The sequence below is a fragment of the Vidua chalybeata genome, chromosome 14, assembly GCF_026979565.1.
Source record: "Vidua chalybeata isolate OUT-0048 chromosome 14, bVidCha1 merged haplotype, whole genome shotgun sequence".
Lineage (NCBI taxonomy): Eukaryota > Metazoa > Chordata > Aves > Passeriformes > Viduidae > Vidua > Vidua chalybeata.
Window position 1 is genome coordinate 11,024,072 of NC_071543.1, and position 15,937 is coordinate 11,040,008.

General features: G+C 43.1%; 1 protein-coding gene across 5 annotated transcripts in view; it reads left to right on the forward strand.

The window, feature by feature from the left end:
* The window catches only part of KIAA1210 (KIAA1210 ortholog), a 57,331-nt gene that overhangs the window by 15,303 nt on the left and 26,091 nt on the right, over window positions 1–15,937 (forward strand). For 3 of the 5 annotated variants that reach the window (XM_053955974.1, XM_053955977.1, XM_053955978.1), the window contains exon 1: window positions 3,841–3,903. The exons of the other annotated variants lie outside the window; for them this stretch is intronic. In XM_053955974.1, the coding sequence (XP_053811949.1) occupies window positions 3,869–3,903 (35 nt within the window). In that variant the 5' untranslated portion in view covers window positions 3,841–3,868. Of the gene's footprint in view, window positions 1–3,840; window positions 3,904–15,937 lie in introns of those variants that run through there. 5 annotated transcript variants of the gene reach the window in all.

Here is a 15,937-nt window from a genome sequence, read left to right on the forward strand (position 1 = left end):
ACAATGTGACATTTACCTCACTAAGAAGTCAGTTCAGAGACATCAAAATATACTGGAAATCTGAAATGCTACAGTCTATCACTTTGGTGTAGGATTTTTACTCCTACCTCTAAATTTGTTTAGCGAAACACTCAGATGAAACTTTTGTCCCTTTCTGAAAATAAATTTTAAAAATGTAAACCAAACACCCCTGCTTAAACACAGTTTGTGAAACGCACAATTTCTTAACTGTGTGACATCTGTCCCTTCCTGCTGCTGTGTGTCCTGCTGCCATGCAAGCTTTGGATGAGCCCTTTGCAAAATGTGAGGTGTTTGCAGTCAGGGAGCTGGGGCGGGGTTTGCCCTTAGAGATCCAGAGGCAAGAGGCTGCAAGAAACACAGCAGCTCTGTTGGACATGAAACCTATTCAGGATTGCTGGCTGCGTGTGTAGCTCCTAACACCTCAGCTCTCAGGCTGCTGGCATGTACCCTGGCTATTTTTCATATATGTGTATTTGAGTTTCCTCCATTGGATTAGTAGTTGCTGTTGGTTACTTAAGTTGAAGAGGCTCTTTTTGCAATGACTCAAGTGAGTGTGAAATAAATAGCTTGATGATTTTAGGAGCTGTATTTTGGTGCAAGGATTTCCTAATGGTTGGCTGGGTGGACCTTGCTCAGTCTTGCCTCCCTTGTTCCCTCTGGAGAAATGAAGAAACTTGTTGGGAAGTTTACCAGGTGCTGGGAGCTTGCTGCTGGTACCACTGTGGGAGGGCAGGTTGCCCCTGGGACTGTTTTTTCTCCCTGCAGGGGAAATGAGGCAGATTTGGATGTGCAGTGATTTGGATGTGCAGGGGGCTGGTGCAATGTTGGGCTGTTGAGGGAAAGCCATGACAGTGAGTTTGAAGAAAGCCATGATTTTCAAATGAAAGTAGGCCTAGACTGGGCTATTTCAATCAAGTCAAACCGCAAACTTCAGAGGAAATCCAGATCTGATTGAAATTTCAGCTGTTTAAACTTGCTGTCTTCCCTATCTTTGAAGAACCATCTTTACTCTGCTGAAGTCTGTGGTTATTTGGTGTATGTCTACCTCCCAGCTGAAAACAGTTTAAATTAATTAACTGGCAGTAGAGCAGCCCATTCACTTGAGCACTTGACAAGTGAGGAGCAAATGTCAGTGCGGTGATGTCTGGCTGTCAGAGCAGGTACAGCTCATACCTGCTGGCTTGCACTGATTTGCCTGTGGACATAGAGCTGTGATGTTTATCAACATCTAAGATTTCAGGGCTGTACCCAAAATGCTCACTGTGTAGCCATTTGAAGCTGTGCTGGTGATAAAGAGGCAGAGGAGTTAATAATAAATCTAGCATGATGTGCCTTTGAGGGTGATATGAAGATAGAGAATCAAAAAGTATTAAATCCTGAGGTGGGATAATTATTTTTAATGACTGTTTACTAGTCTGTGCTTCTTGGAAAGTAAGGGGGTTTTGAGATGGTGCAATGTGTGTTGCTAGCTGCTGGTTGCTGAGAACAGGACTATGTTTGACCTAAATGGAAGCCAACAGATGAAGTTCTGCATGTTCAGGTAAGTAACTTCAAGACAAAAATGCATGAAAGAAAAAAAAAACAATATTGAAAGGAAGCATATTCTGAAGGCAAGCCATCTGAGGAGGTTTGGAGACAGGAAATCTGCTTTATGTTAGCAAAAATGCTGATTTTTTTTAAACTTCCAGGCTGTGTTCTATGCCAGTTAAAGTGATGAAATTCTTCCAAAATCATCAGGATTACACCCTTCCACTAGCTTTAGGGACTGTGCTTTCCCACTGGAAGGCCATTTGATCTTTCTTGATTTTAAAAATAAATGTGAATTTCTCATGAGGTCTCCTTCACTTCTTACTCTAATATAAATGTTTCTGTTGGCAGCATTTTTCTGAACAAAATGCCAGGCAGATTTCAGATGCAGTCCTACATCCAAGGTTTTGTGCATTAAGCCAGTCACAATGTTTCTCCAGTAATCTCCAGGAATGCCTTCCTGGTGGTGGTTGCCCAATAACTGAAGCCTTGATTTTGGAATTTTTTTTTTCCCTATGAGCTTTGTCTGATGGATGGAGATTAACGCTCTCTAGTGATCCTTTTTCTGCTGGTATTAAGAGTTCAGCGTGAAGTCATCGTGACAAGTGCAGTGATTCCCAACAGTGAAACTTGTTCAGGTTAGATTTTCACTAGTGCTACTGTATTTTTACTGCTTTGTCTTTTCCCAAGAGACAGAAAATGTGTTATATCTGCTTGAGGTCAGCTTTGATCTGCAAATGCAAATGCACTCTGTGGATGGCATTGAAGCTGTCTGCTTGTAGAGGCTTTTGCTTTCCAGCGAAGTGGGAAACTGGACTAGAGTATGATATGTTTCCTGCTTGTGATGGTACTGGCACTTGTCATCTGGTACTTGTGTGACAGCTTTCCTTTATGTAGGGACCTTTATAGAAAATTGGGAAATGGAGTTGTCCCTTCACAGATGTCAAACTTCTGCACTGTTAGAAAACTGCTGGAGCTGAGCCACTTATGGGACTCCTCACCAGAAGTCCATTTCTCAAACCACATGTGACTCTCATGAGAAAGATATTAAAATAAAGTATTTTTCCAAGTATTCAAAGAGGACTTCTCCACTAAATGTCTTTAAGAAACTCATATAAAAATACTTAACAATACTCCCTCCCACTGGCTTGTCAGACCCAAGTATTCAAACACTCTATACCAGCTGAGAAATACAAATAAATGTGGTTTTCTTCTGATCTTCTAGGAATGACTGTAAATCTTTGCTATTATGAGAGTTATGAACCTCCTACTTTTAAATATCCATGCAATTTTTAATTAGGAGCTGATATTCTTAGCAAGCCATGTGAGTGCAGGAGCAGGCTCAGGCTGTGGCAGTGGCTGCTGCTGCTCCCTCCCTGTGTGCAGGCAGCACCAGCAATGTCTTGCCTCTTCTCTGCTTTTACCTCAACAGAGGCCATTGATAGCCACGATGCAAGTTCATTTCCATATGAATTTAATGCAATGTAATGCCAGAAATGTGTGGCACAGCTGTATTGTCCCCAGGACTTGGGTCACCCCGTTAATGAGGCTCCTTGGGGTTTATGTTCCCCAGCATTTACCTGTTTCCACACCCAGTGAGTGCCTCCTTAGCTGTGACAGAGAGGAGCAATGGTTAGTATATTGTCAGAGGTCATCACCAGGCAGTAATTCTGCCACATGGGTGTGCTGGCTAATTTAAACTCGAGAGCTTTTTGCCTGACCTTGCAATATTGCAGCAATGCAATATGTTTGGTTATTTTTCCTGATATTGTGCAGAATATCTTGTTAGAATAGATTGTGATTTACAGTGAATTGGGATAATGCCTGTTTTGAAAGATCCTGTGCTCCCCTTTTGAGCTGGAGAATAACTACAGCTTTTAGTCATTATTTCAAAGATGTTGCAAGTATTTTCTGTAGCTTTCCTCTGTCTAAAAAATAACAATAACAATCTCCCTGAAGGGCTTCTTCACATCTTAATTATAACCAAGCCCCTTATTAGTCCCACAGGGAGACGGAATCAAATGCCATACGGCATTTTACACTTCGGATGCTGTGCGTACCAATAGCTGAAAAGAGACAGGAAAAGGGGGAGTTAACAATTCATATCCATTTATGGAGCAGGCACAGCCCTCCTTGGACCCAGTTCAGCAGAGTCTGAGTGCCTCAGATCAGGAACTTTATCTGGCCAGGAGTTGCCGCGGCACGCTGGGGCTCTCGTGTGCGCGTGGGCGAGTGGGGAGCGCTGCGCGCTGGCAGAACCCCGGTGCTGGCATCCCCACACAGGAATGAATTAAATGCACACAGCCCCCCTGGGAGCACCATGGCTGGGTTCTACGGGTGCCTGAAAAGTAAAAAGTAAGTGCCATGCTGAGCCCTCCCCTCCACCTTTCCAAAGGGAGCTGAGTCTAGTGGGTACTTTGAAATTCTGTCTTTGTTGTATTGCAGCTGCTGCATTGAACAAAGTGGTTTTGCCTTGGGTGTGAAGTGCCAGCCTGAGCACAAAAGTGCAAAAATAAGTCCTGACTAAAGTATTCGTTTGGTGAAAATTGGTAATTTTTTTTTCTCCTTCAGAGGTATAAACATGGAACATTGAAAAAGGCATTAAGAACCTTTTCCTGTTTAATTATAGCAAGAGGGAAAATGCCCTCTTCCCTAGTGATTAGCTGTATTGTTTCTATATTAACACATAAAAAGGAGAAATAAAGAAATTCACATTGGCTTTTAAAAAATGTTTAGCTAGAAGTCTGGCAGTAAATGCTGTTTAAGAACATGATGAGCTCAGTTTTTCTATAGGCAATCTGAGGTTTGTTTCTGTAATTGCTCCCTGTTGAGAGATTTGGTTGTATTTTAAAAGATTATTTTTTTATTGCTTCGCTGGCATGTTCTGTTGGAGTAGACTATCAAGGGAAAAGAGAATGAGAGAATGCATGTTAGTATTTGTGCTTGAAACCACCATGAAGATGCATTCTGTTTTTCCTTTGACATTCTCCCTGCTGAGGAATGGAACAAAATTTCCTGCTGCCAAACCTGAGGAGTGGTTTGGTCGTGTTTTGCACCAGCAGACTGCAGAGGGCTCTATTCTTGCACCCGGTGAGAGATTACAGACAGGGAACATGCACAGTGGAAGGCAAGAGAAATTGTGTCTTGAGGCTTAAGATGTGAATACTGATAGTTAAGTGTGTGGGTAAGTCCTGGATAGCAGAGGGAGGAAAATAGCTCAAAAGTGGAGCTGGCAACTGACTCCTTTTCCTTCTCCCAAAGGTTGTATCCCTCACACCAACAGTTTGTCTCACATTACTCTGGTGGAAATGTGCATTTTCAAAGGCACGCAACTCCTACTGGATTTCTGTTAGCATTTCCATCCCGTATTGACTCCTTTCGTCCTATGAAATTTGTAACAGGAAATTAATATTTGGCAGAGAATTTTGCTTTAGATAAAGGGAGAGTGTGCCATCAGAACTAGAAAAGGGCTGTGAGTGAGTCCTGATGAAGGCAGGTGGATTGGCACTTGAATTGATAAAAAGTAAGTAAATTTACATTGTTTGATTCCCCCCCCTCCAAATCCTTCAGAATCTAATGCACTTAAATCTGAAATTCAGAGAGAGGCTATAAAGTTTGGACAGATGAAGCTTTTTTACATGTGGTAAACCATCTCTTCTTTCCTGGTCAATCTCCACCTGACTTATGAGGCACAGGGTTTTTTTTTATTCAACAGATTATTCTTTTTTGATATTCTTCAGTTAGGTCTCTACACTTGCTATATATGCACAGGTTGTATTCCTCAGCCTGTTATTTCAGCCCTGTGAAGTGTTCCGAGGTGAATTAATGCAACTATTAACCCTTTGCAGTCTTCACAAATTTTATATGCTGATTTGGCTGTGGTTATTGGTAGTTAAAAAGAGTTCAAGACACCAGTTGCAGAAATAGTGATGTTTTTAGCCTGGGATTAATTTTCAATGAAATTTGTTTGGAGTTTAACATGAATTATTTGTCTTTCTGGACAAATGTGTCATTGAAACAACTTCCCCAAATTTTCACATGGTCATTTGACCTGTAGGAGTTAATTTGCTTTCTGAATGAAAGCTCTTTTGGAATGAAATTACTTTTATGCTTTAAGCAATTGGTTTGGATACCAGTAGGAATTTGGCCAAAGTGACTTAGAGTTCAGTACCTGCCAAGAAACCTGCCATGGACTTTGGGGAAGGGTTCCCTCCAGGGTTTTGAGCTGCTGAGTCCAGCTAAAGCACCTGGAGTGTTTTAAAAGCTGCTTTAGGGAGTGCTCTCCTGTGCTGCTGTCACATTTATCCCACTCCCCCACATTTTACAAGAGGAAGCAAAGGCTCTGCCTTGGTACACTGCAATAATGTATGGCTGAATCTGATTTTGTACATATAGTCTTGTCCCTGTGCTTTGTTAATGACCTCTTCTGAAATGAAAAGAAAGAACCCAAAGCCTAATCCAGGTAATTCTTGGCTGCTATTTCACTGAAATAAAACTTCTAGATTGCTTTCATATTTCTCTTTAACCAGCATATGCAACCTGAGTAATCTTGAATTGTTCTGCTAAGTTTATCATCACCCTTGTTGCAGAGTTCTGTTTCTTTCTTGCTCCAAGCATGGTGCCAGGAAAAAAATATTATACCTAAACAGATATGATAAAGTTTCCTAAAGCCTGTGGAGGAATCTTTTCATATGCTCCTCAGTTTTTGGGACTGGCCAAGTATGTTGTTATGAGCTGAAAATGTGGTTGCTTGAATAGTAAGGTTCGCTGATGGTCAATGCAAACTGCCAATTTCCAAAGACAAATATAGTGTGTTAGAAGCTATATAAAATATTTGGCTGAAGAGTTTATGTGCCAGCTCAGACCGGTTTCTATAGCAGACTATAAGAAAATGTATTTAACTGTGTTTAATGTGGTCACTCAGGATTTCATGGTGCCTTTCACAAACAATCCCAGAATTATGGATTGGATGTCTTCTGCTTTGCCAAGCTTTGCACTTCCAGTGGGGTATTGTGTTCTTTTCTTATATACCATAATTGTCAAAAATGCTGATGTGCACTTTTATCTTGCAAAGAAGTTCAGCATTTGGGTAAAGCAAGTTGATAAAGGAATGCATCAGTAGAATTTTCAATATATTTCTAGATAGTTTGAGATGAAAGCAATTGCCAATCTAAAATGATGTTATGACCATGAAATTGAGTAAAATATATTTTCTGGGGTAGGTGCTGTTGCTGTATTTTGTGTTGTTGCCTGTTCAGACAAGTGTCAGGAGTAGATTGTGGTGATTGCTGGGTTTATTCCAAAGATGGTACAGAGCTGCCCACCTGATGGATAGGCTGTGTGTTCACTGCCCCTGCACCTTCACCCCAGCTTTCTTGTTGAAGAGGCTCACAGGGGACGGTGGAAATCCCAAAAATCCCTTTGTCCTTGCGGCTAGTTACACTTTTTACAAACTTCTATGTGTTTGTGTGGTCCTTCAAGCCTTTGGCTCCCCATCCACAGCAAGCAGCTGCTGCTTTAACTTGGACAGTGACAAGTGGATTGGAAGTGGTTTAAAGCTCCACCAACTGCTACTGGAGTAGCAACTTGTCACGGGGGGCCAGGGCAGGTTGAGCCTGTTGGTTCCTCTCTGTCAGCAGCTCATTGGCCTCCCGTGGCCTCTCTCCCTTCCTGGAGGCTGTGATTGCCGGGGCGCTGCTGTGAATGATGCTTCCACTGGCTGACTGCCGTGAATGATGCTTTGCTCTTTGGCACTGCTTTACACATGAAGCATCTCTCCAAGGCTCCAGGGCTGTTTAAAGTGAGACACCGAGTTCCCTGGCCATCCCTGCCTGTGCCATCCCCCAGCATCATCCCGGCTCAGCGTGGCCCATGGGCTCAGTTGGCAGCTGTCAGAAGGCTGTGCAGCTTTGGAATCAGTGCAGGCTTCCTGGGAGCTGTGGCAATCACTGCCCCTGTGATGATCTGGGATCTGTCTGTGTGGCTGATGAATTCAGGAGAGGTGAAATGCTTCCCAAAAACATTTTGGTATTCTGAAATATATCTATTTACATGGATTTTTATTGTACATCACTTTAGCATATTATTTCACAAGAGCAAGAATCACTGATTAACAGCTTTTCAGTGTTGGGAGATTTTGAGATTAAAATATCTGAGTATGATAGGTGGTTTCTGCCCAGCAAAGCAAGTTCACCTGTGCAGAGACAAACCTTGGATGAGTTTCAAGAAACAGCTTTTATGGAACTTAAGAGATCTCCCCACTGAGGCCAAATCAGAGAGTGTGAGCTCAGGTAGAAAGACTCCTCAGGGGTTGTGAGTCTCTTGGAGGAATCTTTCAGTACACAAACTATGACTGTGTTCCTCTATTAGGCAATTGTACAGTGTTTGGATATTTGTGAGCATTTTGCCTTCAACCCACAGGAGTCATTCAGTGCTCTGCCTGGTATTAAATGTATAGAGACTTAAGTCCTGATCTCTTATTCAAAAATAGCAGAGAGGGTGAACAAAAGCAGTTAGGAGGTGTCAGAGCCATGGCACTGCAGGCAGTTGGGCACTGTTAGTACAATGGTGCTATATTAATAATGAAAAATCTCCTATTTCTCTTTGTGATTCATTCTGTTTGACTCATCTTTGTGCAAGAAGTTCAATTCTGGCTTAATACACCAGTGAGTCACTCCCATCTCCTCATTCTGTTCGTGCTTCTCTCTGGATGGTGTTTGTTTTTGCAGCCACACTGGTACAGTGTGTTTGCTGGCTGTAGGCAGAGGAATTCCAAGCAGGCCTGTTTATTTGGTTTCACTAGAACAGCCCTTTTGCTATCTCCAAGGTTCTGAGTATTTGGCAGATATGCTGTCAAATTGACCTTTAGTGCTTGTCCTACATCACTTGCAGTGGAGCAGAAGCTTGGGTTGGGACAATCTGCTAAATGTGATTCTCACTCTTCTACATCATTTGACCATCAGGTTTTTTGTCAACATAATTTTGCCAGACTGAGCCGTGAAAACATCTTGTCATAATTTTCCCTTGTGTTCTCTTCTTAGACAGAAATTTCTGCTGCTGCAAGTGTCTAGCTTTGTACGCCTAGAGCCAACTGGAGAGATTAATTTGTCATTCCTTCTTGTGCAGAGGTCTACAAAGTTTTAGGCTTTCACATCTGCTGGGATGTGAAGGCCTAGAATTGGATGTAAAAGCTGAAATCTGATAATATATGGAAAAAAAAATGCAGTGAGTTCAAGTTGTACTTCCAGTAGATAACCTACCTGAGCTGGTGTAGGGCAGATAGAGCTGACTACTAGCCAGATTTGAGAAAATCTGAGATAAGTCTGTCCATGGGGAAACAGGAAAAAACCCAAGGTAATTCCAAGGTTGATTTCCTTCCAGCCCCCATATTTCTCCTGCTGTAAGAAAACAGTTGAGCACAAGGTGTTCTACACTAACATGATTCAAGCTTATAGCTCTGCATTACATCTGTTATAGTCTCAAAGTTTGTAAAAATATTATGGATTAAGAAGTTTTAAATATTATTTTGAATACAGCAAATACTAACTGCAAACTCTCTTATTTTATTTTGTTTATCTTATTATTTTACTCATAATTATTTTTTCAAGCTCGCAAGTGACCTCCCACTCCATTGCGGGAGTCACTGTATAAACAAAGAAAAAAAAGCCCAGTCAGTTGACATCCTGTCTGATTCTGCTTGCAGATGCTGAGCTGTCACTGCTCATCACTGTGCCAAGTCAAGGCTGTGCCAACAGCCCAAGGTTTCCAGCACTGTGTGTGTGAAAAAGGCCACACACATCATTATTCATTTCTTTAGCTGTATTGTTTTACCTGTGTGTGCTGCTGCATTTGGAGAAGTGCACAGGTGCCAAGACATTCTGTGCTCTGTTGTGTCATGTGCTATAGCATGTTGGAATCTTTGTGACTGTTGTGCTTCAACCCCAGCAATTCAGCCCTACAACAGCCACTCACTCACTCTCCCCTGCTGGGATTGGAGGGAGAATCCCAAGGTAAATGTGAGAAAACTCGTGGGTTGAGATCAAGACAATTTAATAGATAAAGCAAATGTCATGTGCACAAGCAAAGCAAAACAAGGAATTTATTCCCCACTTCCCAGGGTAGGCAGGTGTTTAGCATCCCCAGAACAGCAGGGCTCTGTCACATTAATGGTGACAAGAAGACAAAAACCATCCCTCCAAAAGTCCCCCTTTCCTCCTTCTCCAGATTTCTATGCTGAGGATGAGGCCCGATGGTCTGGGATATCCTCGGCTCAGTTGGGATCAGCTGTCCTGGCTGGGTCCCCTCCCAGCTCCTCATTCACCCCCAGCCTCCTCACTAGTGGGGTGGGCTGAGGAGCAGAGAAGGCTCTGCGTAAAACCTGCTTAGTGATAAAGGAAGCATCTCAGAGTTATCAGCACTGTTTCAAGCACAAATCCAAACCACAGCTCTATGCCAGCTGCTAGACTGAAAATTAACTCTACTCAGCCCAGACCAAGGTGCTCTCAGAGGGAATTGTAGCGCTCTGAGTCAGAGCAGGAAAACTTGGCTGTGCAGACAAAGCTGCCTGATCCTGCTTTCTAACCATCCATTCAGAGCCAAGGTAGCATTCCAGCTTCAACATTTTGTGGTGGTTGTTCCTTTTGGCCTGTGAGATTCAAAGATCTGGTGTTAATTAGAACTAAATATTTGACTTCTATTCATGATAAATTAATTTATGCTTCTACATTCTCAGGAATATGTAATTGTGCACTTCTGCTGGGGCTTTTCACTCATCTAACAAAGTACTTGGAATCCACACAGTAGTTCTGATGCAAATGAGATGTATTTGAGTGGTCTAGCTCAGAGTTAGGATGGAGACATTGTGGTAACCATCAAGCTGTCTATGTACATGGGAAAATACAGACCTGACAGAGGTGAGGAGGAATTGTTTGCTGGTTCACTCTAGCAGTCAAACTGCTTTCCATCATTTCAGTTTAGTGAAAAGAACGTTTCAAAAGCTTAAATTAAAAGGATGCAAATTGTCTCATTGCTTCCTTTCTTGCAGCCTTGGCCTGTGAAGACCTTACAGAATGTCTGTCCCCATCCGATTCTCTCCCCCATGTGCCTGCTTGTCACTACCCCATCTTGCAGTTCTTCTTGTCTTTGGTGTCAGTTTCTTTGTCTGAATTCAGCTGAATTCAGCTTGATACTCCATTGGTGCAAAACAGCATTAGCTCAGATAATCTTATTTTAGATGATCCTGTTTTAGAGAGGTATTTGTGTCTGGAATCCCAGAGAAGTAGGATCCCTTTTTAGTAGTTGCTCATACTAGAGCAAAAGGTCAGGAGTTGCCCTTGGGACAGAACTGGCTCAGGAACTGCTTTGAGCACATGGATGATCTCCCTTGGCTCCAAGAGTTCTCCATGTGCTTCAAGACCAATTGTACTTCAGGAGCTGCCTAACTCGAGGCTCTAGAGAGAGCAGAGCAGGGACAGCAGGAATAGAAGAAGGGAGGGAAACCATCAAACTTCACACAGAGCTGCAGAAGAGCCCCTCTGCAAGCACGGGGGCTGCCTCTGGCCTCCCTTCTCAGCAGTCAGAACGGGCTCTGAATTGCAGGAATGCCCAGGGGCAGTGGGAACTCGGGGTCAGCCAGCCAGCCACTGTGTGTTTCAACTGGCAAGGAGCTGGCCTTCTTTTTATTTGTTGTGTGTACAGGCAGTAGATACTGACAAATACGTTTGGGGACTTCACATGAAGAGAGATTTCCTGAGCTTCCTGCCAAAGGCAGCTTCTGAGACCACAAAGCCTGTGTTTTATTTGCTTCTTTATAGCCCAAAGATGGCTGGCTGGCTTTATGGCATTTTGATCTTCAGAGTGAAAATTTGTAGCAGTTTGTCCCAGAATATTCTGTTTGCCTCCCAATTTTTTAAGTGCAGTTTGAGTTCTAGGCCATTAAATGTCTTTATTATCTCTTGTCTGAGAAGTTTCATAGTATCTGAAGATCACCCCTCCCCCCCCCGCCCCCAGCTTTAAGCTGATCTTTAACCAAAAGCTGAGGGATAAGTGACTTTAAAAAAGAGAAAACTTTAGATATAGCCGAAAGTTCCATGTTTCAATGCTGGTGTTCAGTTCTCTGTTGTTTCAGCCTCATTTTTCCTGCAATAGTGAGACAGCTTAGTTTGGTAAAAATGCCTCCAGACTTTTCTTTCAGGGAAAATCCAAAAATCCAGGATGTAATGATTCTTCCCAGTTTCTGAGAATAACATAATGGAAATAACTGTCACTCAAATATGGGGGCAAGGCAGATATGCAGATTACTCTTGTGAAATTTTATGGGTTTTTTTGTTATTTACCTTCTGTGTGGCTCTAGCACTTGTGTCAGTCCATACAGCTCCAGCTTGCTGGTCTCCTGCAGCAGAGGTGATCCTTAACTCTCCCATAGGGCCCATTAAGCTTTCCAGGAGTTCAGTGTGACCATAGTGATTCCACAGATAAAGAAGCTCATGGCTGAGTGATAAAAAACTTGGTTCTTGTTAGAAATCCAGTAATTTGCCCTGCTGTTCAATGATAGAGCCAGAAAAACCAGTGAATTTACCCAAATCCCAGCCCAATAGTCTCCATCTGCTAGAATACGTTTAAAAGACAAGCTCTGTCTCATAGATTTTGCTGTGTAAACTAATACTTGTCACCTTCACAGTTTGCAAATGCTGGCAATTTCCATGAAGTTTTCTCAGGCTCACAGTCTTTCAAGCCCCTGTGGAGCAGGTTGAAGCCAGCTGATGGCAAACCTCTTTCCTTTGCCACCTTTTGCTGATCCCTACAAAGCAGCCCATAGACTCCCAGGGCTCTGCACACCGCATGTCAGATCCAGTCCTCTAACTTTATGCTTGAAGAATCCAGGTGAAACAAAATTAATTAGGAATTTGGAGAGGGGGTAAAAAGCACATACACAAGCTAGAAAACAGTGGAGAGGCAGAGACAGTGAGCTTAACTTTTATTCCCATACTTGACTCTCTGACACCTTGACTCTGCTGGCGTGAGGCATGTCTGCTGTTCAGTGATGGTGGCTTGACATTTCCTGTTGCTTTGCCTTGAAACCATTTCCAAAGGCAGTAAACTGGGAGTAGCTCCCTAGCTGGCAAAAGCAGCCTTTGGTTACATCCCTGATGATTTTTAAATGCGTGTTCCTCCTCCTCTGCAACTACTTCAAATGTATCCATGTCAAGTGGATCTGAGAGTGTCTCCTGCTGCTGGCAGCTGGTTCCTTTAGTGTGGTTGCTGGAAGACTTTGCTATTCTTTTTCTTCTTTTTAGGAAGACTGGAAGAGGATCCTCATTCCAGCTGTTTCCTGAAATTTCCCCAGTGTGTTAGTGTGAAGGAAAAAAAATACTACATGGGAAAAGCTTACTCCTATGCTAATGCCAAACTGTGGAATTTAATTGGGTCATTTAATGACCATTCCTTTAAAATGGAGACAGTCTGGGGCCAAAATCTTGCTGTGGCATAGATTGTGACTAGGTTAGAGCCAGCCTTGATTTGGGCAAATTTCTGTCACATTTCTCCTGATTGGTACTGACCTGCAAATGCACTGTAAAATCTGTGATAAATTTTTATTAGGGATGGGCTATCAAGAACCGTTTTCCGTGGCTTTTGGCTAACAGGTAGATATTTGCTGTATTGTCTGAGCTGATGCAAACTTGCAGCAGAGATCTTGCACAGACAGCAGCTACCCAAGATCATGCTAATAAGCACAGCAGAGTAATTAGGTGCATGAGGACAGCTTGAAGTGGCACCAAACCAAGTTAATCTGTCTGGCGTGGGTGCCAAGGCTTGCAAAGCTCTGGGACTTCAGTTTGGCCTCCTGAGCTGGGTACAAAGCAAAGCTGCCCTGCTGCTGGTGCCTGCCTCGGGTTTAAGGCACCAGGTCTGGGCTGCAGTCAGTGCCCCCATGCAGGGACACAGTTCCCTAGTGCTAAATCAACAAATGGCAGGAGTGCAGGGAGGGAGTCTGGGGATGTGCAGCAGCAGTGCAGGGGCAGAGGCATCGACTCTCGGTTTCTGGATTGGTAACAGAGTGCTTATGAATTTTTCCCATTTACCCTTCCCCCTTCTTATCCTCTTGGCTTCTCACACAATTACAGAATGAGTCTGTGTGACTGTATGAAAGGCATTTCCTCCCCTTACTTTTTTTTTTTTTAAAGTCTGCTTCAGCCCACCAGCTGCTTTCCATTAGTGTTGCACACACACTCACTAGGAGGGCAGGACATAATGCTTCAGGCACTGTTGAACAGCAGAAATCCTTCAGAATTGCTGTCAGGCAGAGGCTTCTCAAAGCAGATTGTAGCAAACAAGAGTCCAGCACATTGGAACCTGTCTTCTGGAGAGCATTCACGGAGGAGCCAAGGTGTGGGGACAGAGGGGGGTCGGGGGCATTGTCTGAATGCAAAGTGTGAGAGCTGGGAGCAGCTCTGTCCATGTGGAGGGTTGTTTGCTCCCGATATCTTCACAAGGTTAGGAGCTGAATGTTGTCTGTTGCTATGGGGAATTATGACCCCCTGCTTGAGTCTGAGAGAATATTTTATTGATATTAAATATTATCTAGATGCTTATCCAGACTTCCTGGTGGGTACTACTGCTGTATTTCTTAATTGTGATCCTTGGAAAAGGACCTTAAACTTTCTTGAACTATCCCTCCTTCAGTGAAAATTACAAGATCAATATTCTTTAATTTTATAAACTCTTCCCCTCCCCATTACCAGTGGAGAGAGTAGCAAGGATCCTGGTGTAAACTATTGTTTGTGTTATTCTTTTATACCTACATTAAACAGTCATGGAAGGGACTCCATGGGAGATACCAGCTAGGGGCTGGCAAAAAAAAACCCTGGGAATTTCATCCTAGAAACACTACATTGTAGAAGAGCACAAAGGGATCAGCTGTAGAAGGTCAGATCCTGGTTGCCCCTCTCATGCTGGATTGTACCCTGTTTCAACAAAGCTGTTTTGTTGAATCCCACACTGTTCAGCATATTCTGTGACCATGGGCCTTGAAGTGCAGGTCACTCAACTCGCGGAGAGCAAAGGGAGCTTTGGTTGCTGAGCTTCCAATATGCTCAAGGGATGTGAAAATTGAATAGAAATCTTGCTGGCTTTGCTATTGCTATGATTGACTCTGAAATCCTTCAGTGAAGTTGCAGAGGGTAAACTTTACTTCACTTAGCTGTTATTGGATTAATGAGTTCATTGATAGCTTGTTGGGCTCCCAGAGAGGAAAGCCATCAACCACATTTTGTCAGAGCAAAGTCCTCTAATCTGCTTTAATAAGAGAGAAGAAAATTTACCTCTCATTCACCTTTTGCTGCAGAATGTAATCTGAATATTAAACCATCCTGCCTTCCGTGTTTTTTTGAACCTTGGTTTTCAGGAGAAATAGAGGGGCTTTCTCTGACGTCCTGCAGTAGCTTGAAGGGTGTTCTGGGGGAGGCTGGCTGCAGGGTGGTGACCTGGAGGACCAGATGAGGTCCACAGGCTCCATTTTCCTGTGCTGATGCACCTTGCTGTGGAAAGTGTGTGTCCTGAAATCTGGAGCATAAGCTTGATTTCAAATAATATTTGTAGCATGGAGGAAACTGGTCTTTAAAACCTCCAGGCAAAAATTTCACCTCTTTCTCTTGGCTGCTTGCCACTGTCTGTCTTCTATAGGCTATGAAGATGCTAACTGAATGCAGTGCCTCGCATTCTTGAGGCTTTATTTCCTCAAGCATTTATTTGATAAGAAAGAGGCTGTTCAGGGTTCAGCATCTCCTTTGAGCTCTCTGTCATAAGGCCTTCTGGGATGCTTATGCAGAACCATGGACTGAAGCTGAAGAAGCACTAAGGTGGGTTAGAAGCTTGCTGTGCAGTTTCCAAGCCTTCTGCTCCACTGGAGGCTGTGTCCCTTTTCTGAGGCTGAGCAGAGAGCATTTGTCTTGGACCTTTGTTGAATGCAGGAAACTTGAGTCCTGTACAAAGCTAACTTCCCAGGAGTCCTTAAATACACAAACCAAGCAGTGAAAGGGAATTGTCTTTTATTCATTTAGCATTCTCCCACCCCTCTACCCCCCATGTACATATTAAGTCATGTGTTCAGCTCAGCAGAGCAAATGGTCAGAACAGCATCCTGGAACTTTATTTCTTTTGCACTATCACTGCCCTCCCATAGAGTACTCCAAATATTTGTCCAGTTGGTTCAGTTTGCAAAGGGGAGACAAGGACATTTCTCATGTTCCTGGAGATTTCTTATTACTTTTCAGACTGATTAGTTTCTGTAATGAGTTGAAGAGCTCCAAGTGAATGCAACACAGTGAGGTTATCAATGGAAATGTTATGTGGGATAGCAGAGATAGCCTAGATCTAAAGGTAAAACCAAGTG